This window comes from Onychostoma macrolepis, chromosome 02, assembly GCF_012432095.1.
Source record: "Onychostoma macrolepis isolate SWU-2019 chromosome 02, ASM1243209v1, whole genome shotgun sequence".
In the NCBI taxonomy this organism is placed as follows: domain Eukaryota; kingdom Metazoa; phylum Chordata; class Actinopteri; order Cypriniformes; family Cyprinidae; genus Onychostoma; species Onychostoma macrolepis.
The window spans coordinates 23,409,302-23,432,841 of NC_081156.1; the positions used below are offsets into that span (position 1 = coordinate 23,409,302).

Sequence of the window (23,540 nt, forward strand, 5' to 3'; positions counted from 1 at the left end):
AAAAGTGCAGATTAATAATACAGATAAAATAAAAATATGGAGTACAGAAAATATCAGTATTATGTATAACCATAAATAGCGAATTATAAATGTTCTTACCAAAACCACGTGCTGTGAAGAAAAGAGTAATAATCACCCATTTTGCCATTGTCGCTTTAAGTTTAAATAGAGAATATTTTAACATAAGTGTTTTCTTCTTACTGTATAGTCTCTGTATCTCTTTACCATTTTAGATTCTTCATAATGTTCAGCCTCATAAGAATTTGAAGAATGGTGTCTTCTTGTGGTTAGTTTAAATATATTTTGCTGAGCCGAACCATTTAAATTTAACTGTAATAATTCTGTCATAATTTGCAAACAGTGTAACTAATGTCAGAATTAATTAATCAGAATAAATAAGAAATAAAATGACATTTATGGGACATAATATTTTGCAGTATTTGAAGAATTTGACTTGGAGTGGTGGGAAACTTCCTTAAATAGAGTTGTGATGTACAGCTGTAATACAGGAAGTATTGTGCTTCCTTTTTATTACATTTTCAGTAACTGCACACAGGTGTGTTTCCACATGTGAAGTTAAATTGTGTACATTTTAGATTGTGGGTTTGATATGGCTTGACATCAAAGGGGAAAATGAATTTGAGTTTTTGTACGGCTTCATATAGACTTTGTGTCACTGGGCTGCTACTCTTAGAGCACAATAATAGAGAGCTGAATCTGACAGAGTTACACCAGTAATAGTGAGTTCAGTGGATGTGTGTGATGTAGTCGACTGAAAGCGAGGATCATCGGGGCTCCCACCTCCACCACCTGATCGTGCAGGCTTGAATAACAAATAGCGAAGCTCTTCATTAGGATACTGTCTGTACCAGTACAGATAAACAAAGCTGCTGCTTGTTTCATATGAGCAGCTGAGGGTCACAGTCTCATCTTCCTTTTTTATGACACTAGTTTCTTGATTTGGTCTAATCTGGTCTGCAGTCATCACACCTAAAACAAATGAACAAAATAATTTGTGAGTCAAGTAACACAAAACTATTTCATTTGAATGTGTCTGAATACCACTGTAATGAATAAAAAAAAGTCATACCTGAAATCATAATTAAAAGCAGAAGCAGGTGTTTTTCCATGTTAACTAGATCAGATCAGGTGTGTGTTAATGTTGTCTGTGCTCTGAGCTGTAGATCTGTGTTACTGTGAGTCTGTAGATTCACTCAAACACACTGGAACTTCCTGCTTTCTGTGTGATGATACCGTCTGCTGCTTCTCATGTTTTTTTCTCTGCCACTGTTTAGAGCAAACCTTTGCAGCAAGGAATTATAGTATATGTATTTATTTACACAAACATGAATTATTAATGAACCAATAAAATGAACATGAATGTTTCAAAGTGTAAATACTTCTGGATTTAAATTAGATTTTGAATTCCTGGGTTGAGGTTCCAGATCCCCACTGCATAAGCTATTATAATATAATATTTGAATGCTCACTGAAAAGCTCGTTTGTTGTGATGATTTGAGGCTTACGAAGCTGTGAATGAAGTTTGAAATTGCTAAACATGATATTATTTTGTAAACCTTGAACAATTCTTTATCAAGATAGGAGTTTTTTAATGCTTGATCCCCACTGCACTTATCCCTCTGTATGTTATTCACTGGATATACCCATGGACATTTGTTTAGAATAATTAGAATAATTAGTGCCATCATTGTATGTGTGCTTACATTCTTGGCTTAAATGACACATGTCAGGTTCAACAACTACCCCAAAAATATAAACCTCATCTGCTGAACAACCTAATGCAGATATGAAGGTTGGATATGTGTGATGTAGGTGCAATTCTGTGTCAGGTTTTTGTACAGTGTTCTTGTGTTTCCTGTCACTGTGGGCTCCAGAGCGCAGTAGTACAGAGCAGAGTCTGATATAGATGCAGAGGAGATCTCCAGATCCACATGGTTTTCTTTGTCTTTGGTGACTTTGGCAGTGAATCTGGAATCTACATAAGACTCCTGAGCTTGTTTTACACCATCTGAGATGAGCACAATGAACTCAGGAGCTGATCCGGGATACTGACGGTACCAGTGAAGATAGTCTGCAGATGAATAACTGCAGGATAATTTAACACTTGAACCCTCATCAGCAAACTTCTCTGTTTTGGTTGGTTTGATTTCATTTCCATATGTTGCATCTGCAAAAGTAGATCAAATCTTTTATGAACTGGTGTTAAAATTGAATTCAGTTTAAATGTTCAGTATAGAATGCGATATACAACATAAAGAAAATGCTATATACTTAATTTTGAGAAGAAATTAGCCATTATGGCTGCTCAGAGTATTTAGATGCACAACAATTCAATACTTACACACAAAGGCAGAAAGCAGAATGACAGAATGGAGAATCATTGTGTGTGTTTCTTATGCTCTCTCTAACAGACTTGAAGTTTAAGGTCACATCAGATATCAGTGCTTTAAACTCCACCTCTTCCAGAGAGCTCTTTGAGAGAAAAGATCACATGAGACCTGTTTCATACACCACTTTATCATTTAATTACTATTCACATCCTATAGTGCATACAGCACCCTCTTGTGGTTACTTACTGACTCTGTTATATGATAAATCCTCATAACAAACAAACAAACAGAACATGACTTGGATTAATTCCTGGTACAACACTTTATTATAGCACCGAGCTATATGACTGATAATCAGCAATGAGTCTCTGTTTAGATGTGCATATCTACAAAGAGTGAATTTAGGGATGAAGTTTATTTTGTTGTAAAAAATAGGTATTAATTTAATGTGCCTGTACAAAAAATGCAAGTTGAACTGTATTTAAATCAAAGCTAATGTTGCATCCTAGAGGAGAGTGTAAACAAATAGCATTCATAATAGTATTAAGTTTAAAAATATGCATAATTTATCATACCACTGCTGCAACTATATAGTATTGTCTTATAGTTTATTTCATATATTAATACAGTGTGAATTTATAATGTATACTGTACCTATATTTATAGAGAAAAATGTTTGTACACTTCATCTGTGTCAGGTTTTTGTACAGTGTTGATGTGTTTCCTGTCACTGTGGGCCTCAGAGCGCAGTAGTACAGAGCAGAGTCTGATACAGCAGCAGAGGAGATCATCAGATCCACACGTTTGATCTCTTTTGTAGCTTGTTTTTCTTTTCTGAGCTTAGTGGAGAATCTGGGATCTATATCAGATGTCATAGTCTCTTTCACACTCTCCATTATGAGCACAAGAAATTGAGGAGCTGATCCGGGATACTGACGGTACCACTGAAGTGTATTTGCAGAGGAATAACTGCAGGATAAAGTAACAGTTGAACCCACTGCAGCAGATTCCTCAGTGCTGTCTGCTGTGATTTCATCTCCAAAACTCACACCTGGAAAAGAGAGAGAGAGAATTTGTTTTTGTTTTGTTTTTTGTAAATAATGATTAAATTGATTTACTATAGTGAAATTTTGAGCACACAATAAACAATACTAGTTAATATAGTAAATAGTAATGTTGCATTGTCATTGTGATATAGGATTCTACATTGTAAAAGCAGGGGAAAATGTACATTATTTAAGGGTGTAATACGTTTATAGTTAATTAAGCATGTAAGATTAAGATCTTTAATCTTTTAAGATTATTTGACAAAATATATGTACATTGTTAAATTAGAAATGCAAATGCATGCAAAATAGACACAAATGCACTTACATGTCAAGGCAGAGAACAGAATGACTGAATGAAGTATCATTGTACATGTGTGTGTCACTGCAGCAGGACTGAGCTTTGTGACAGTCGAGCAAATGCAACAAGATCATCTTGGATCTATATTCCAAACTCCTCCTCTTTGATGCCACACTCTCAGAAATAAAGGTACAAAAGCTGTCACTGGGGTGGTACCTCTTCAAAAGGTACATGTTTGTACCTAAAGGGTCCATTTTGGTACCTTAAAGGTACATATTAGCACTTAAAGTGTATATATTTGAACCTAATAGGTACAAAAGTGTAGCTTTTGAAAAGGTACCACCCCAGTGACAGCTTTTGTACCTTTATTTCTGAGAGTGCAAAACCCCCCTCACATCTAGGCCACATTTACACTGCAGGTCTGGACGCACAAATTGGATTTTTTGACTATAGCCCATCCGATTTTTTTGACGACCCACACCTTCTTTTAAAAATGACCCGTATCCGATATCTGCATTTACACTACACAGGCTTAACTTGACAAATGCTTAACCTGGCTTAAATCTATTCTAGTATGGTTTCTTTTATTTTGTCCCCTATTAGTTATTATTATGCTGAGGCAGAATCTGCAAACTTTTAAAATATTTTAAAATAAATTTGGGGGATTATTTGTGGAATTGTGAAATGGATTTAAACTTGGTTACAGTGTGTTAAATGGAACTACCTGAAAACAATCATATGTGAATGCTGGTCATTCCAATTTTTGTTGAGCTTTATGTTCTGTGCATACTTGAAGGGGGCCTGGTAATGTAAGTCCCCTGTAATGTGTATTTCTTAGTTTTTGTATGAGTGTTGAGTGTGTTTCAGTCACTGTGGGCCTCAGAGCACAGTAGTACACAGCAGAGTCAGACACATGTAGGTTCTTGATCGTCAGTGGAAATGTTTTTGGTGTGGAGTTCAGTGTTGCAGAATATTTCTTTATAATATCAGGCTCAGTGGTATATTGATTCAGAATCAACGTTGGTGATCTGTTTGGTAGCTGTTTGTACCAAAAGAGGTTCGGACTTGTAGAAGTAGTATAAGTACACATTAAAATAACTTGATCTCCTTCACTTTCAGTCATTCCTCCTGGAGACTGTTCAACCCTGTCCTGTCCCGAAGACACTGGAAAAACAGATAGAAAAAAGTAAGTCATTAACATGAATTATTAGCAAAGTAAACTTAAACATTTATTAACCTTAATGTCAGTAAATCATTTTCTTTTCAAGTATACAGATGTGCTTACCATCATAATGTGCTATGAAACACAGGGAAATCAAAGCCCATCTAAACATAGTTGATCTATAAACAAACATTAAATCAGCTGTGCTCTCAGAAACTGTGTTCATCTCACAGAGTGCTTCTTTAAATGTTTGTGTTGTCACATCATCTACTCATACATGGAGAGAGTGCTGACCCCTTGTGGCTGAAGTTTGAAATGTTATTTTTGAAACCATTTTTCACAAAATTAGAATTTGCCTGAAAATGTTTTAGAACACAAGCTTGAAACTAGCCGGTCATCTCTGTATTTTAAAGACATTTAGTTACTGGATATACCAATGGGTATCATGCACCTATGTTTTATCTTGCTTGTAGTAAATGATCTGAAGATGATGTACCTTGATTGTTTATTGACCGCATTTGTGTATGTGAACGAGTGATTTCTACCACAATATTTTACATGAACACTTTTCAACCTGCAATAATCATGCATTTGCTTTTAAAATGCTCAAAGGTGTGGCTCATCTGAACGGGCAAAATAAGTCTAGATATAATAGAGGGGTCTGCATGTAATTCTAGATTTAAGGATTAAATTTTTCCCTGTACATATAATATATAAATAAATGCCAGACTATAGAAGAGAAAAAACTGAAACAGTATCCATTGTGCAGTGCACTCGCTGTCAGGTCGGCGTAGTCCCTCCTCTCTGTTTACATTTCACACCTGAGGAACAGCTACAATCACAAATATTTTCTCCTGTATTACAGCAGAAAATAGAAGATTGATCTATGATCATTATTTTATTATTTGGGAATGAGCACAATAGTAAAGAGCTGAATGTGAGAGTCACATCTTTAATAATATGTTCAGTTGACGTGAAGGATGTATTTTACTGTAACCAAATTACAAAAAAAAAAAAAAAAATGATTAGATCAATCAATCAGTTGTATGACATTCTCAAGTATTTTTAATTAATATTTTGATATTTTATAAAGAACATAAAGTACATTTTAAAAGCTGTTACATTAACAAAATTTTGCTACAAATCTTAGAAATTTGTAATGTGAATAGCAAAGTAATACCAGTAAATTCTAACAGTTTTGTTGACATATTTTCCATAAACTATTTAAATCAGTTTAAACCAATTAATTTCTACAATATTAAAGATCTCAAAGTAATTTTATAGTTTATTCATTCATGTTGGTTATTTATAATGTAATATTTCTTTTTTATATAATATTAATAATAAATGCATATTCATAAAATACATGTAATATTGTTTTTGCAACATATATTATATATCTCAAACTGTTACACGTGCACTGGTGAACACTTGAAGTTGATTGTGTAGTAACATCTTTAAAAACAGTCATCTTCATTGGTATTTAAGTATTTTCTAAAAAATGTCCTCCTATAAATAGATTTGTGTTCTCAGATGTGTCAGGTTATTGTACAGTGTTCATGTGTTTCCTGTCACTGTGGGCTCCATGGCACAGTAGTACAGAGCAGAGTCTGTCACTTTAGCAGAGGAGATCTCCAGATCCACATGGTTTTGCTTTTCTTTGTTGGGTTTAGCAGTGAATCTGGGATCTACATCAGACTTCGTAGCATCTTTTGCACCATAGAAGAGGATTACGAGGAATTCAGGAGCTGATCCGGGATACTGACGGTACCAGAATAAAGACTGTGCAGATGAATAACTGCAGGATAATGTAACACTTGAACCCTCAACAGCAAACTCCTCGGTTTTGTTTGGTCTGATTTCATTTCCATATGTGGTACCTGCAAAAATAAATCAGCTTTTATGAATGTGTATTTAGAATGAATCAAGTGTGATCAGTGATATTTTAATGGTATAAATATCACCTTAATTAAAATTCCTCACATTATGGTTGATTAAAATACTAAGATGCAGTGCAAGAAAATGAATACTTACATGTAAAGACAAATAGCAGAATAACAGAATGAAGTACCATTGTCTGTGTTCAGTAATGCAGCTTAAATGAGCTCTGCAACAGGCTCTGAAGAGATTTAACAAGATCACAATATGTGACAGTGCTTACAGCTCCACCTCCTCCAGTAGAAATATAACTCATTTTTTGAAAGTCTTGAAAAGTTAAAATAACAGAATATATTAACATCCAATTTCTGTTGATTTCAAAAAGTCACCTAAAAAGTACAATTCTGTTGGAGCCTTTTCTTTTCTTACATCACTTGGCTATTTCTATATCATAAATTCATGCATTTATAGATGCATTTCTTTTACTTTTTTTCATTAGATGCTTTGATGCATTACTACTCCTTTTCTTTCTGTATACCAGCACTGTCTGAACTGTGATATTCTCTGAAAGATATATTTCTGAAACATTCACATAGTTTATGAGTTTTATTGTTCAGGAGGTTTTTGTACAGTGTAGTTGAGTTTCCTGTCATTGTGGGCTCCAGGGCACAGTAATACAGCGCAGAATCTGTTACTTCAGCAGCAGAGATCTCCAGGCTCACAAGATTTTTGTTTTTATCAACTCTAGGTGTGAGACGATCAGGAAGAGGGTCACTTGTGTCTCCATGTTGATAAATATATGCGAGGAACTCCAGTTTAGATCCTGGATACTGACGATACCAGTGCAGGTTATTAACAGCTCCATCATATTTACAGGATAGAGTGACTTTTTCTCCCTCAGATTTAAGTGTCTTGTTTTCCAGCGGTGTTATTGACTGTGCAAATGTCTCCTCTGCAAAACAACCATTACATTTTTTTTTTATTTAACTTATCCAAAGAATTCATATTAATATATTGCAGCATTACAATGAAATCAGTGTTCAACAGCATAAAAAAAATAAATAAATGAAACATCCAAATGCTGTATAAATTCCAGATTTATAACATTATTTGATCAAAGGATTAAAGGTCAAGAATCAGTAACTTCTTACTTTTAATCAACAATAGTAGAAGCAGAACACAAAGGATGGTCATGTTTGCAATGTACAAAGCAAAAGTTGAGTTGCTCTATTTCAGATCCCCACAGGCTCCACCTATCTGTCAGTGTAAGAGGATGAAAACACAGCATTAATATTACACTTTTGATTGATGAACACTGAAGTAAAATTATAAAACCAAAAATTAAGAATTCAAGCTCATCTGATCATTGAGATGATCTTTTTCATTATGGTGGATGTTTATGTTGGCCTACTGCTGTTTATATTGTTTTAAATACAAGTTTATGGTAACTCCTTAAAGAAGGATGAACAGCTCATTAAATGTTAATGTTGAGTGTATATCGCCCTCTTCTGGTCGTTCACACCTTTCAGCACACTACACATTCACAAAACGGTTTTAAATTGCAACAAATAAGTTCATGGTGATAATATAATTATAGTGGCATGAGTAATATGAAATCAACTGAAACCAAGAGTAAGGGAAAATTAATGCATATTTAAAAGTAACTAAATATGAAATTAGATCATGTAATTCGAATATAAACTTTTACGTGAAAGAAACCTAAACTAGAGTATATATAGGTCATAAAAATTAAATCATAGACTAAACAATTTAATCTAATCAAATTAAAATAAATTTAAAAATAAATTGAATTGAATTGCGTAATGATGTTGCATTGTCAGGGTTTTTGTATGAGTGCTGAGTGTGTTTCAGTCACTGTGGGCTTCAGAGCACAGTAGTACACAGCAGAGTCAGACACAAGCAGATTCTTGATTGTTAAAGGAACTGAAGTTGTGTTGAGATTCGCATGAAATCTCTCCTTGAATTCTTCCTCACTGTTTCCAGATTTAGAGAATTTATTTAACATGTGCTTTGGATTTTCATTGCCTTTCTGCTGGTACCAGAAGAGAGTCGGGCCTGGATAAGCAGTCTGATATGTACAGTCGATCGTTACAGTATCACCTTCAAAAGCAGACTGAATCCTTATATGCTGATCAACTTTGTCTTGAGATTGAGAATTACAACCTGAAATTGAATTAAAACAATATGACTAAATATGCACATTACACACATAAAGAAAAATTATTTGAAATATATTTGAAAAGAATAGTTATTTAATAGTGCTACTCACCCCAGATATATAAAACTATGATCACAATAGTACATTTCCAGAGTGCCATTATATACAATTGAAATTGCAGACTCTTAAAACAATATGCAGAGGTGTTGTGATCCTCTTCCTCTTTCAGCGTCTGTTAAAGCAGCAGTAAATTCATATCACTTGCTCTGACTGCTGGGAGGAGCCTCAATGAAGACTGTAGTATTGTGTATATATTAAACTACAGTATATCACTTAATTATTACTACATGTACAATGATTAATCTTAGGGTATACATACACTATGCATTCATGCATTTGATTAACCTGTATTACTTTATTTACCAAAACATACAGTGAATAAAGACTTGACTGCTCTCTACACTTGATCAGTCAATTGTGGCATTCAGCAGCAGTGTGATATTTCCTAATATTTACCATCATTGATAGCAATGGTGTTTTAATGCTGATACTCATCAGAGTAACTGAAACTGGTGCTACTTTCCAAACGCAACTGGCACCATCTTGTATCCCGATGGTCTTCAAAAAGACCTCAGATGACTTCAGTATTAATATTACTAGTATTTTGTTACAGTTTTTGTCTTGTTGCTAGATCTGTTTTGTGTAATACAGATGCCATTCCGCATATCAGGTTTTTGTACATTGTTACTGAGTTTCCTGTGACTGTGGGCTGCAGGGCACAGTAGTACAGAGCAGAGTCTGATACAGCAGCAGAGAAGATCACCAGATCCACACGTTTGATTTCTTTTTTAGCTTCTGAAAATAGACGTAGTTCAGGCTCAGTTTTGCTTGAATATTCAGTGACAAAAAGTAAAAACTCTGGTTTTGCTTGAGGATACTGGCGATACCACTGCATATTAACATTAGTGCCACTAGTGAGACTGTAGTTACAGGACAGAGTCACATTTTCACCCTCAGAACCATGTTTTTCTGGAAACCATGGTTGTATTGTGTCACCAAAAGAATTTCCTGTGAAAAAGAAAAGGGCCCTACTTATTAAAACAAAACAAACAAATAAATAAATAAAATATGCACTCTATATGCAACACTAAATGGATTTTAAAGGATTTGTGTAAGCATATTGCTTAAAATAATATATCTTACCAATGCAAAGTTGAATTATTATCCAGTTAAAGAGAAACATGATGTCTTCAGAGAGACAGTGATAGCAAAATAGTATTTGAACAACTGTTTGACTCTGTCTCACACTCTCAACATTGTGAATAAACTCCACCCACTGCTGGAGTGTTTCATTCTGTAACAGCTGTGAAAAACATGCTCATGTTAAAACTGTATGTTTCAGAGATCATAGTTCTTATCAGGATGTTTATGTGTTTCACTCACAGTGGGCTGCAGAGCACAGTAGTAAACAGCAGAGTCAGACACACGTGCATCCTTGATTGTCAGAGAAACTGAGTTTGAGGATTTGTTGAGATCTGCATGAAATCTTTCCTCAAATTCTTTTTCACTGCTGCTTGATCCAGTCGAGAGTTTACGGAGCATGTAAACTGGGAATCCATTGGTTTTATGTTGGTACCAGTAAAAATAAGGGTATCACTGGTACTGTCAGGGCCGCATTAAGACCTCACTGGTCCCCGGGGCTATGACTTACTGCAGGGCCCCCCGTCACAATAATTATATATATAGCTTTAATATAGGATTTTTTGATGCACTGAAATTTCATAATTCTTGTTACTAATTACAATATCACAAAAAATAATACTAGCCTAAGTAAAACCAAGCTTACTTAAGACAAGTAAACAGTCATGAATGACAAGAGAACAAAGATACATAAATCGACTTACTTGAAAAACTTAAAACACTGAATAAAAAACATTATATTGTATAAAGTAAATGTACAAATAGACTGAATAGTCTTCACTGTATAAATTCAATATAGATGAATTCTTATTTTACAAAAGTGATTTTCTTTCTGATGTTTGATTCACATTATTGACACAAATGGCAACAGCAGCTATATCAGGCTGCTTTTGAGGAATAGTTCACCCAAAATGAAAATTCTGTTGTTTTTCTTAACCTGTATGAGTTTCCTTCTGCTGTTGAACGCAAAAGAATATATTGGGAACAATGCTGGTAACCAAACAGCTGCTGCATGACTTTCATATATGAAAAAAGAAAGAAATAAAAATACACTATTGGAATCAATGGGGCCCAGAAACCTTCTTGTTATGAACATTCTTCAAAATATTTTCTTTTATGTTTAGGTGAACAAAGAAATTCATACAGGTTCAGAATAACTCGAGGCTGAGTAAATGATGACAGTATTTTAATTTTTGGGTGATCTATCCCTTTAAAATCACATCATACAACGCCAGGAACTCACATAGCCTACACTTAACATGCATGCTTTATCTTTAACTATAATGTTCATGTAAGACACAAATGACTGTTTACGAGGATACTCGCATTTTGACACATAGGCCTAACCATATTTGAACGTTTAAGCTCAAGGCGCGAAAAATAACTCAAGTTTAGGCGTTTTTAGGCTGTAACGCGTGCATTTGCCAAAATAATTTCTGCCCCGTTTCTTAATGTCCCTGAACAGTTAAATTTGTTTTTAAACCACAATGTTTAAAATGAGTTTAAATGATAAACTAACATCATGACGCGCTAAACGATTGACATATTTCTACCGGAATATTTCTCAACCCAAAAGCGAATATAGGCCTATAGAGGTTGTTCAAATACAACAAGCAATATACATCCATCAATCTAATAATCAAACTAACCTAAAATCTGTGGCGACAATGACGCTGTGTTTTTATCTACTCCATGTGTCCGGTCCACTTGCTGTTCCACAACTTCCACTCCATCATCAGCTTTAGTAAAATAACCTGATAGCTGGGAATTTTACTGACTAACTCGTGTTTTTCCCTCTCTCCTTATTTTTATTTTTTTAGAATAGTCCCTCTCTCACATTTTATTTATTTTATTGTATTTTTTGAATAGTAGACATTTTTATTTTTCGAAGATTGTTCTTTGCATGACCATTTCCAGATTACGCCAGAACGAAGCGAAGAGAGGTGAGTGCGGACGCAGCGGTCACCTGATAGATAGGCTACACAGGTCGTTCAAAAGCAATATATAAAATAAATGCATTTGATTGGTAAAACAAATGCAAACGTGACGTTTCAATCTCTAATGGTACTGCACTGAATTTATGGAAAAGCTCCACTAAATAATAGCGCTAATAAGTGGGGGGCGAGGTGGGGCTTTGGCGATAGGCGCTACCAATGACCAGTCAATCTACTCCACAGCCAATCACAGGCCCCCTCCTTGCTCGGGCCCCGGGGCTTCAGCCCCGCCTAGCCCAATGGTTAATGCGGCCCTGGGTACTGTAAGTGCAAGTTAACTTTAAACATCTCATGTTCAGAAGCTGTTTGAACTCTTGTTGGCTGATTGACAGAATCCTGTGTATTGCACTCTGTCAGGAAATAAAACACAGATATTCTGTGTATTCTTATGTAATGATAATGCACTATGTTAGATTTAATTGTATTAAGTTACTTCCCAAGAACTACTGCCAGTAAAAGTAAATTCCTCAGCCAGAATAACAGTTTATGTGCTGCAGGCAACATTAATCTGAAGTCTAACAGTGCAAATCTATTTGCAGAGGATATACAGTACACAGATAGCAGGGACTTCATAAATCAGCATCATAGATTATGCCACACAGTGTCCAACTTCTGAAATTACATTGTTTTCATTCAATTAAAAAGTGTTACTTAGATTCAACTCAAAAAAATTAAGGCAACATTTTCCAACTACTTTTTGTAAGTTTAGTGAACTTCTTGGTATTTTGAGTTGGTAAAAATCATTATTATGTATTTTACTGTATGCTAAAAAATGAAGTAGAGTCTACAAGATAAAGCAAAACATTTGAGTTTAACCATTGTGACAAAGAGCAGCATATTGACCAAATCATACTTATTTAAAATAAGTAACATTTAAAATAAAAAAATAAACTTTTGATTTTAATTAATTCATTTACTCTCATTTAGACAAATTATTTCTTCAATCCACTTGAAATAATTAGTTTGCATTGCCATAACTTTAATAAGGAAAGAGAGGTATTCGTTTCCAACGTTTATTACTTTATAACAGCTGCCATATACAAACAATTGGGTGCACTAATTTTCTGTAATACATTTTAATGTTAATGTAGCACAATAATGGTAATGTAAACATTTTAACATTAAAAATTACAGAAACTTCTGACCTCATCTTTAAGTGCAGCATAGAACACCTTCGAAGTGCAATCTGTGTACTCTTAACACTGACATTAAAATACAGTGATTCTTAACCTGAGCGATTTACATAAAAGGACTGACTTTAGTGCACAGTACAGTACCTTTTCATATGTATTAAAACATAAACTAATACAAGAACAAGTTTTAAGTACAATCTGTTCCATATTCTACTAAAACATTTGACATTGAAATAAAATAAAGGTCCTCTGACCTCAGCATTTGACATAACAGAACTGACTTCAGCTCAAGTGCCCAGCAGCTGGAGGCTTATCCAGGAACCGAAGAAGTCTGTGCTTGACTACCACGTTGTTCTCAGTTAAACTGCCCACCGAGCAAGAGTGGTGAAGCAAAAAAACAATCAAACAAAAAAAGCATAATCTTACATATATCCTCACAAGGACATTAAAATAAAACACAGGGAAGCCGGATCACGACATTTGACACGAAAGAACTGACTTCAGCTTCAATCCGTAAGTGCACAGTACAGTATATCTTAGTATGTATTAAAACATTTTACCATAAAATGGTTTATATAACAGAACTTCTGAACTGCAGCCAATTAACAATGGCAACGATTGCCATTTATGAGTGTGAGGCTGGCATTTGACCAACTAACTCAGAAGTTTGTTTTTTAGTGTCATGAATCGGGAGGAAGGCTTTGGGCGCAGTGTGTCAAGTCCCACAAAAAGTCTTTGGAACACCTCAAATGTTTTGCAGAGTTGTGGTGGATACTGCAGGTTCAGAGCATATGTCATCCCCAGAAGCAGACAACATGCCCTGGCCAGATTTCCAAGATCCGTAAGCACTGGGATTCCCTCAATGATGATGCCCACTGCATCTGGTTCACGGCAGACATATATCTGCATATTGCGCATTTTCAAGTCCTCGTGGACACTGCTCTCCGTTTTTCCCTGTATGAGACATAAACAGAACAATAAGTGCCACACATTAAAATCACACATTAAAAATTCACAAAAGGTTTTAAGTTTGGTCGAGCCAGCTCCTGCAAAGAAAGCCTGGCCTGCTGAACTGGCTTCATAGTACAACTTTCAGTAGAGACTCACTTGCCACAACAAACCTGCTAGACTACATCACATACACAAGTCACCTCCAAGGCCTAAATCCTTAAAGGGGAGAGGGGCTCAGTTGGTAACACATAGGTGTGGTTAAGTAAAAGTATCTGAAAATGCCACTCTTACAGTTATATCATCAGATGATTATGACTCCTGCATTAATGTAAAACAAGGATTTTACTTCTGTGAAGCTGCAGTTGAAAATATGACAGTATTTTTAAATCAAGTCTACTAGCCACTGGAAGACCAAAAGGTTAATTTTGGACACTGGTTCCTGCACATACATTTGGGTGTTTGTAGGTGTGTTTTTGAACTAGCCATTTCCACCCAATTATAGTATTTGTTCTAAGACAAGCTAACCAATCCCCAACTCCAGCTCCGTACTAAACTCAGACAGACATAAGATTGATATCTGAGGAATAAGTGTTTTTCCCCCAAAAAAGTCGAACTATGCTTTCTAAACAATACTTACATAGTAGTCAGAGATGAGCTCTTGCCCACTCTCTCCCATGTATTCAATGAGGCATCTCAGAGTCATGTCTCTCTTCTTCACCACAGAGGTACTTGGATCCTATAGTTGGTAAGTGAATAATGAAAAACTGAATCTTGCAGGCAATATAACTACAAACATACAATGGCATTATCAGTGTGGGTCAAGAGAATAAAGTACGGTCACACTTTATATTAGGTGGCCTTAACTACTATGTACTTACATCAAAAAATAAGTACAATGCACTTATTGTGGTCATATTGTATTGTAAAACACTTTTTCTGCTATTGAGGTGGGATACGGGTAAGGTTAGGGACAGGTTTGGTGGTGTGGGTAGGTTTCAGGGTGGGTTAAGCTGTAAGGGATGGGCCAACAGTGTAATTATAAACGTAATTACAGAAATTAATTACAGATGTAATTACACATAGGTATTTTTATTAATATAAGTACAATGTAAAAACATGTATGTACACAATAATTGCATTGTATCAAATGATTAATTTAAATGTAAGTACATAGTAGTTAAGGCCACCTAATATAAAGTGGGACCTAAAGTACTTATTGTATTAATATGCCCCTGCAACATTGTTACCACTTTTGCCTCACCTGTATCAGTTCCATTAACAAGTTTTGGAGTGTACTTGTCCAGCTGGGACATAAACACTGATTCTAGTGGAACTGCAGCACACCTTCGGAATTCTTCATTCATCTGTAATACATCAATTGTTTGACTGTTATTTGGAACACTCAAGATGTGTAAAGAATTGGCAACCTTTCATTTTTATGCAATCCAATACTCCATTAAATATGTGGGGTGGGTCTTCAGTAGGTGTTCAGCAAAAAGTGTGTCTAGCATCACATAAACAAACTTGTTCACTATTATTTGCCTTTTAAAAAAACTAAGTGAGCAGCATGTCAGTGATAAATCATTTACCTGGAATGGTTCAAAGAGGGCAGGCCATCTTTCTTTTAATTTTGTCACATCTGGGGACTGGGCAACCACTTCCATTCTTCTCCAGCTATATGTCCTGGCCATCATGTCATTTATGCTTTTGACGTCCCTTTTCTTGCTGGCTTCTATTAGTTCAAGCCTCACATTCTCAAGGCTGCTGTCTGTTTCACCAGAAGGGTGGTGAGGCAGGTAATTTACTTCTGCCCTCTTTGGTTTCTTGATGTTTTTAGCAGGTTTTCTGTCATCTCCCATCTTGTATTTCATTGAGTTTATCAGGAGTTCAGGGCTTCCCAATGCTTTACGCTTGGTACGATAGTTTCCACATTTGTATTTCAGGCTTTGTTGCCACCCATAAATTCCATTAAAAGATCCAGGCTCCTTCAAACAGGGATGCTTTTCTATTAGTGCCTGTGCTACTGCAGACCTCTGGGCATCATTGGGGTACGCTGTGTAGCAAAACATGGTCTCTGCCAGGCGCTCCAAGATATCCGCTTTGACACTGGGTGATGTCAGTAGGGTGCCATCTCTTAAATAAATCTCATTACCTTGACTCAAAGCCAGCTCAGTGTTGTGTGAGAAAGTTGGAATTGGAAATACAGCAGGCCATGGATTTTGCCTTTCAGAGGGTGAAGGAGACAGAATCACAGTATCATCTGAGCCGTCACAGTGTGTCACAGACTCTGATAAAGAGTACACACTGGAGGTATCAGGGGAGCTTTCCTGGGGAACAAGGGTCGGTGTTATGTAGGGCTGCAACTAACGATTATTTTAATAATCGATTAATCTGTCGATTATTTTTCGATTAATCGATGAATCTGATTTTTTTTTTAAAAAACAAGAAAAGCATTCATTTCCAACCCTTTAAACAAAAATCTTTAGAAAGTGCACAAACATGTTGCTCCTTGAACATCCCTGAGCTGTTATAATAATAATAAATTAAAATAAAAATGGACTAACACAAAAAACATACACATGTATACTTTACATCTGCCAAATATATACACTTTTTTTTTTAAATAAAGTGCCACCTGAGCTGCCAGAACAATAAATAATTTATAAAAAATAAAGAACAATACAAATCAGAAAATTTAACAGGATTTGTTTGAATGTCAGAACTTGTTCTCTACACTACACTGCAGACGCACACACTCGCAGACGCACACACTTTTGCAGACGCACACACTCACAAACTCTCACACTGACACACACACTCTCTCTCTCTCTCTCAAGTTCACTTGAAGCTTATTCATTAAATTATTACCATCATTGTAGTAAGTGCAAGGTTCATTTATACACCACATTTGAACACAGCTTAAGATGACCAAGTGCTATAAAAGAACTTTAAAATTAAATTAAAAGTAAATTAAAGTACAACACACAAATATATTTGTCAATAATAACCTATATGGGACAAAGCACAGAATATACACTGCAAAAAATGCTTTTCTGACTTAGTAGTTTTGTCCTGTTTTCAGTCCAAATATCTAAAAAAATTTAAATCAAGATACATTTACTAGACACATGAAATAGCATAAGAAATTGTCTTATTTTCTGAAAAAACACCTCAAAATTAAGTGATTGTTTGCTTAAAACAAGCAAAATTATCTGCCAATGGGGTAAGAAAAATAATCTTAATGAGATATAATCTCAAACAGAAGTTAAAAGCATCACTTAATTTTCTCATGCCATTTTTTAGATATTTGGACTGGAAACGAGACAAAATTACTAAGTAAGAAAAGCTTTTATTGCAGTGTAGCTATACATGACAACAGATTGAAAAATGAATGGTCCAAAAAAGGCGAGTGAATAAAAACGTGTCTTTAGTCTTGCAATATAATTGCGTTGCGAAAAAGCGGAGATCTGTCTCCAGGCTGTGCGCGGCGCGTCAGTCTGAATGGAGGCGGGGTGAAGTTACGAGGTTTCGCTGAGAGCTTGATGATCCAATGGCGTTACGAAGTTTTACTGACAAGCTCTTTTTAATGCTTATCATTGGTTAACTATTTTTAAAACCCTCTGATTTAAAATAATAATAACTCAAGTTTGGATAATTTTTCACAGCACCTGACTGGGCTAGGGTATGGCAACTGCCATACGGAAACGCCGCCCCTGCTCCCGTGTCATGCCATGTCGCTTTTGCATATTTTGCAGTTAACACACTTTTTCTGTTTTAGTGTGAAATGTTCCCACACCTTGGATGACTTGGGTCGCACGGATTTCTCTGCCTCCGCCATGTATCTTTCCTCTACCTCCGCTCGTTTTTTTTTTATTTTTGCTCCGCCCTGTCTATGAGGCGCCGAACTCTGCTAGCATCCGTGTGCGAGAGAGACCGAGTGTGTTTACTCCGCTCCGCGCTCAACTAAAGTTTTTTTTTTTTTTTTTAATAATCAAACGTCTCCGCGTCGCGCGACACAACGAATCGATTATGAAATTCGTTGCCAACTCTTTTAGTAATCGATTTTTATCGATTTAATCGATTCGTTGTTGCAGCCCTAGTGTTATGTTTAGCGGTACATACACTACTTTCAGTGTGTCTTTATCTTTAAGTTCCTTTGTGGTCGATAGGGTGAAAAAGTCATCAAACTCTTCATCTTTGTACTGAAGACTGATTTCTGTGGTGATGGCAAATTGTTCTTTGATGGCTGCAACCAATTCATCCACAGTTGAGGGTATGCCACTGTTGAGTGTAGGTTTTTGACCTCGTGATCAATGAGGACCCGGAATCTGACTGTTGGTTCCATGTCTAGAAAGACAGAAGAAACAAATATGTTATACAAAGTCATACTCAACACTGGAGACAGATGTGGCGCTTTAATGTCACCATGAGCTTTTCTGCAACAATATAGGCTGACAGGGGACAAACATCACTAAGGTTTTGTTGTTCAACAAGAGTTATGTAATCCGTCTTCTCAAGATGAAATCCATGATAGTGTTCATCATACCAGGACATGAGTGTTTTCACAATAAAATGCACCTTTTCCCCAAAAAGGGCAATTTGAATGATCTCTGCAAAATCAGGAAGACCAGCAGTACAACCATAGGCCACGATCATGCCTTTTTTATTTGCCTTCACAAATAATGCCTGGTTTGAAATCTTGTGAAGTATGTGGCGTATGCTTCCTGTGTTTGTGTGTCGCGAAAGTCCCATACAAATTTGTTTGGTGATCGCACCCTGCAAAAACACACTTTACAGTCTCATTATTTTTCAGATGATGACCAATGTGTTCAAAAAACTCCTTTTCGCTAGGAATCCAGATTTTTGACATAATAGGCAGGTAAAGAAAAGAGTTACTTGAGGTGAGTTAAGTGAGTCAACTGCTGGATGTTGTCGTGATAAGTGACAGCGGAAGCTACTCCAGTTTTTAAAAGAGCATGGGCAGTCTATATGTATACAGGGCAAGGCATGGCTCTGTCCAAAGGTCCCATGATGCAGTCTATAATGTTTTAGAATATCAGTCTTTGCTGGTACAACAGCGCTGCATAATTTACAAGGCCATCCCATCTGTCATTAAAAAATAGAAAGGGATGCCAATTTAGTTTTTTTCCCCGACTCTCAATAACTGACTTTTGGTTACCTTAATTCCTCTAAATGACAGATAACAACAAACCTCTGAAACATTTACCTCAATCCCACCTACTAAAGAGCTTACCTACTCCATGAACTGCTCCTCCCAGTAGATCTGATGGTCTTCTAAAGAAGCAACACAAATGAAAGAAGAGTTTATTTATGAAAATATCAGGATCATTGATGTTATTGCAATGCAAAAGAAATATTTAATCTTTTTACTTGAACAAATGGTTTCAAAATATTTCAGACAAATATTTCAACAGATTAAGTAAAAGCGTTTTTAAAAAATGATAAAACAATGTTAAAGCGGACTAGGTCCATAAACAGCTGCTTTGCTGAACACTCAGGGTGCGAGCCTGCTGCCAGTCCTATCTTTCTACTTTAAGTCTTAACAACTTTTTTACCCTCATTCGAATCAGAATGCGAGGAGAGAGCAACACACACGTATACATATTTACCAATTTTCATGATACCACGTTGCAGAGAGAGAGACGCCAGGAATATATTATGTCCTGATCTTTTTCAATCATGCAGGGACAACAACAGTAACTACAAACCTAGCAGTTAACGTACGAGGATGAGAGGCCATGCCACTAGTGTTTTGCTAGCTAATTCGGAAAGAGGCAGAACATTTAAGACGAGTGATTTGAGACAAAATAATTCACATTCACCGAGGCCAACGTTAAACAAACAAAATGACGATGTTGTTTATAAAAAAGTCCGCAAACTAAGTAGAAACATAATTTGGCAATATATCTCACATATACCTATCCTACGTTAACGTTAGCAATGACGTTACTTGTTTTAAGATTAATGTTAATGTCGAGACCTTCGGTTAGGCCTCATGCGGCACCTGCAAAACTGACAAACTTAACGTTACTGTCTGAAACCGGGCGACGCTTTTACATTTTATAGTGCAATAAATGCGTGCTCATTCGGCTAAAAGCTAGCTTTATAGGATGTAAATAGTTACTTACATGTGTTGCACGTTGTATAAAGCCTTCAAAAACTCCACAGAAATCCGAAACTGGTCCGGTACAGGTGACAATGAGCAACGATCTTGTTGTTCTGCTGCAGCATGTGCGGGTCGTGATGTTTTACTTTGGATATAAACACTTAAATAGAGTTTTGTAGAAGCAATTTATTGTGAAATTCAGTAAAATCATTTTTTTGATAGGTAATAATAAGTTACAAAAACATTCACACTTTTTACTTATGTAAAACTTAAATGAATTAAAAAAGAAAAGGGAATCAATTAATTGGAAGAAATATACTTTTTAAAATAAATTCCTACAGACAACACCCTTGAAGGACTTTTTACAGTGTAAATGGTCCTTTTCAAAGACAAAAGCTGAAATAATCTTAATGCAATATGTCCTTTATTTAATTCCTTAATGCAATAGGACTTTCTGTAGCCTACTGTTAAATACACACACACACACACACACATATATATATATATATATATATATATATTATAATGTATCATTCTTTCTTGAAGCAAGACTATAAAACGCACACAGAATGGTGTTGCATTACAGGAATTACAAAGACCCTTTGAGTAAAAGCATTTGCTAAATGAATAAATGTAAAATTACTGGATTAGCAAAGCCTATCAATTAAAAGGGGTTTTCTCATGATTTTTGCCATATATAATGAATGTGGCTTTGGTTTGTTGAGGACTAGATTTGAGCATGACTGTAGTCTGTGTGTCAGTGGGAGAACAAGCTCCGATGTCCAACAGACTGAACGATAATATCAATATTGGCTGGATGCTGTTGGGGAGTCAACAGAGCCATGAACTCAACAGGAGTGGTGTCATTTGAGAAGGAGTCCTAATATTGAAAAAGACAGAAATCACCCTTTCAACAAATCTCACTGTGACTTCCCTCTCTCTACTGGCTCCCTGTTTTACTGCATGAAGACAAGCAATTAAGAAATTATATTTTAGAATGTGTTTGTTTATAAAAGGAACCACAAAGAATGCAATATCTGAACACGCTGTCAGTTCTTTTTGGAAGTTTTTCCAAAAAGTTTATGTCTAATTCAAACTCACACAGGTGTTACCACATATTTTATTACATTCAGGGCTGGATAGATTGTGGATTTGATTATGGTTTCAGTAGATAGTTTCAAAGTGAAAAGAACTTCAAGTTTTTGTACGACAAGATTCGTGTTTTGTATCACTGGGCTTCTACTCTCAGAGCACAATAATAGAGAGCTGAATCTGACAGACGTACATCAGTAATAGTGAGTTCAGTGGATGTACGTGTTGTAGCCGAATTAAATCGACCGTCAGAGGTGTGATCATCATAACGTGATCGGGCACCTTTGCCTAATAAATACTGTGGTTCTCTGTTGGGATACTGTCTGTACCAGTAAAGCACAACATATTCACTACTTGTACTATATGAGCAGCTCAGCTTGACAGTTTCACTTTCTTCAGAGATTTTTTCTGTCCCTTTATCTGGCTCAATGTTGTCTCCAGCCACCAAACCTGTCAACAGTAAGCACATATATAACTGATTTTTTATTTGTGAGAGCAAAGTTGACAAAAAATATTGGAAACACATTTCACAGCATGTTTTTCAAAATAGAATTTACCAAAATAATATCAATATATCCTTTTGGGTTCGAGAATTTTAAAAGATCATGAATTTTTACGTACATAAATATTTTTGTAATTTTCTCAGTAAATAATACCTGTTCCCAGAATGAGAATCAGTATGAAGCATCTGTCCATGTTCAGTCAGATCAGTTCAGTTCTCTGTTGAGTCTCTCAGTGCTCTGAGCTGTAAGTCACTGCAGATCAGTCAGAAACACTCACAGGAACTTCCTCCTCACTGAACTTCCTGCTGATGTTTATGACTGTCATTTGACTGTTTTAGATAGGCTGACTACGCTATTTTATAAGCGATTTAGAGAACATAGTATATAAAAAGTTTTACATGGGGGTTTAGCCTACATCAAAAACAACATCATAAGCATGATAATTAAACCATTTTTGATGGACATTTAGCTTCCTCACTGTGCACAAACCATGATAATGGTGATGATGGAGCACAGAGTATAATGCAATGGAGTGTTTCTTCAAAAAGAACATTATTATTCAAAAAATAATTCGAAAAGTGTCAATATGAAGAAGCCAGTGAAATATACTGTACGCATTACACCGATATACGTCCAACTTCTGAATTGATTAAGGTTGTAAAGGTGCAAATATTTGATGCCTGCATTTTTTTACTCTTTATTATTAGCATGGAAATGTTAAGTAACCAGTAGACTATGTGGTTTCTTGATTTATATGTTTTCTGTTATGTAAGTATATTTTCAATATAATTTGTACAATATAAAACTTTAATATAATTTTGTAGTATGACTATATTTCCTTTTATAGGATAGGAACATAGCAATATCTCCATGTGAAAGTGTGTGAACACTGCCATCCTGTGGCATACATCAACCTGCACTATTTATTGCAAATGGGGAATATTTGAAATGTTTTATTGTTTGACAGTTGACAACTACAGGTATTAAAGAGCAGCTTCATAGAGATCATAGGGACCTGTGTGTACCTTTTGATTTTGGTACTACCTGTTTTTCTTTTCATTGGTTCATAATTGCCACTTACAGCTTCTTTCTGTCTTCATCTCTGTCTCTGTGTTTCTCTCTTGTCTCTCACTGTAACAGGTTTTTGTAGAGAGCTGATGTGTTTCCTGTCACTGTGGGCTGCAGAGCACAGTAGTACAGAGCAGAGTCTGATACAGCAGCAGAGGAGATCTCCAGATCCACATGTTCTCTTTTTGTCACATTAACAGTGAATCTTGGATCTACATCAGACACCTTAGCTTCTTTTGCAGTGCTGTAGGTGAGTACAAGAAATTCAGGTTTTGATCTTCCATACTGACGGTAAAAGTGGAGATAATCTGTACGTCCAGAGTCAGAAAAAGTACAGGATAATGTAACACTTGAACCCTCCTCAACAAAAACATCTGGTTGGTCTGGTTTGATGACGTTTCCAAAGACAGCAGCTGAAAATGAAAAGTTAATTGGTACCTTTTTAGTGAAAAGTTAAGTAAGTAAAATTGTTAACAGAAAAATAAATAATTATGCAAATAATATAACATACCAGCTGAGACACAGAGCAGAATAACTGAATGAAGATCCATTACA

The 23,540-nt window shown here is 35.7% G+C and overlaps 2 long non-coding RNA genes and 3 gene segments (V, D, J or C); all 5 read right to left on the minus strand.

The window, feature by feature from the left end:
- Nucleotides 1–965: 965 nt before the first annotated feature.
- On the minus strand, nt 966–2,489 carry LOC131528464 (T cell receptor alpha variable 5-like). The segment is given in 3 exon segments: nt 966–990; nt 1,861–2,188; nt 2,363–2,489. Coding segments are annotated over 3 exon segments (393 nt in total).
- On the minus strand, nt 2,468–3,839 carry LOC131528465 (Ig kappa chain V region 120-like). The segment is given in 3 exon segments: nt 2,468–2,519; nt 3,060–3,402; nt 3,726–3,839. Coding segments are annotated over 3 exon segments (435 nt in total).
- A 2,546-nt stretch (nt 3,840–6,385) lies between these two features.
- LOC131552474 (T cell receptor alpha variable 12-2-like) lies at nt 6,386–7,168 on the minus strand. The segment is given in 2 exon segments: nt 6,386–6,740; nt 6,895–7,168. Coding segments are annotated over 2 exon segments (363 nt in total).
- Nucleotides 7,169–7,929: 761 nt separating this feature from the next.
- Nucleotides 7,930–9,098, minus strand: LOC131552515 (uncharacterized). Its single transcript, XR_009273992.1, has 3 exons — nt 9,029–9,098; nt 8,860–8,922; nt 7,930–7,995 (listed from the first exon to the last, which is right to left on the minus strand). It is a non-coding gene; the product is annotated as an uncharacterized LOC131552515 (long non-coding RNA).
- A 9,197-nt stretch (nt 9,099–18,295) lies between these two features.
- On the minus strand, nt 18,296–20,506 carry LOC131552501 (uncharacterized). The gene is made up of 3 exons (XR_009273988.1): nt 20,345–20,506; nt 19,450–19,490; nt 18,296–18,542 (listed from the first exon to the last, which is right to left on the minus strand). It is a non-coding gene; the product is annotated as an uncharacterized LOC131552501 (long non-coding RNA).
- Nucleotides 20,507–23,540: the final 3,034 nt, after the last annotated feature.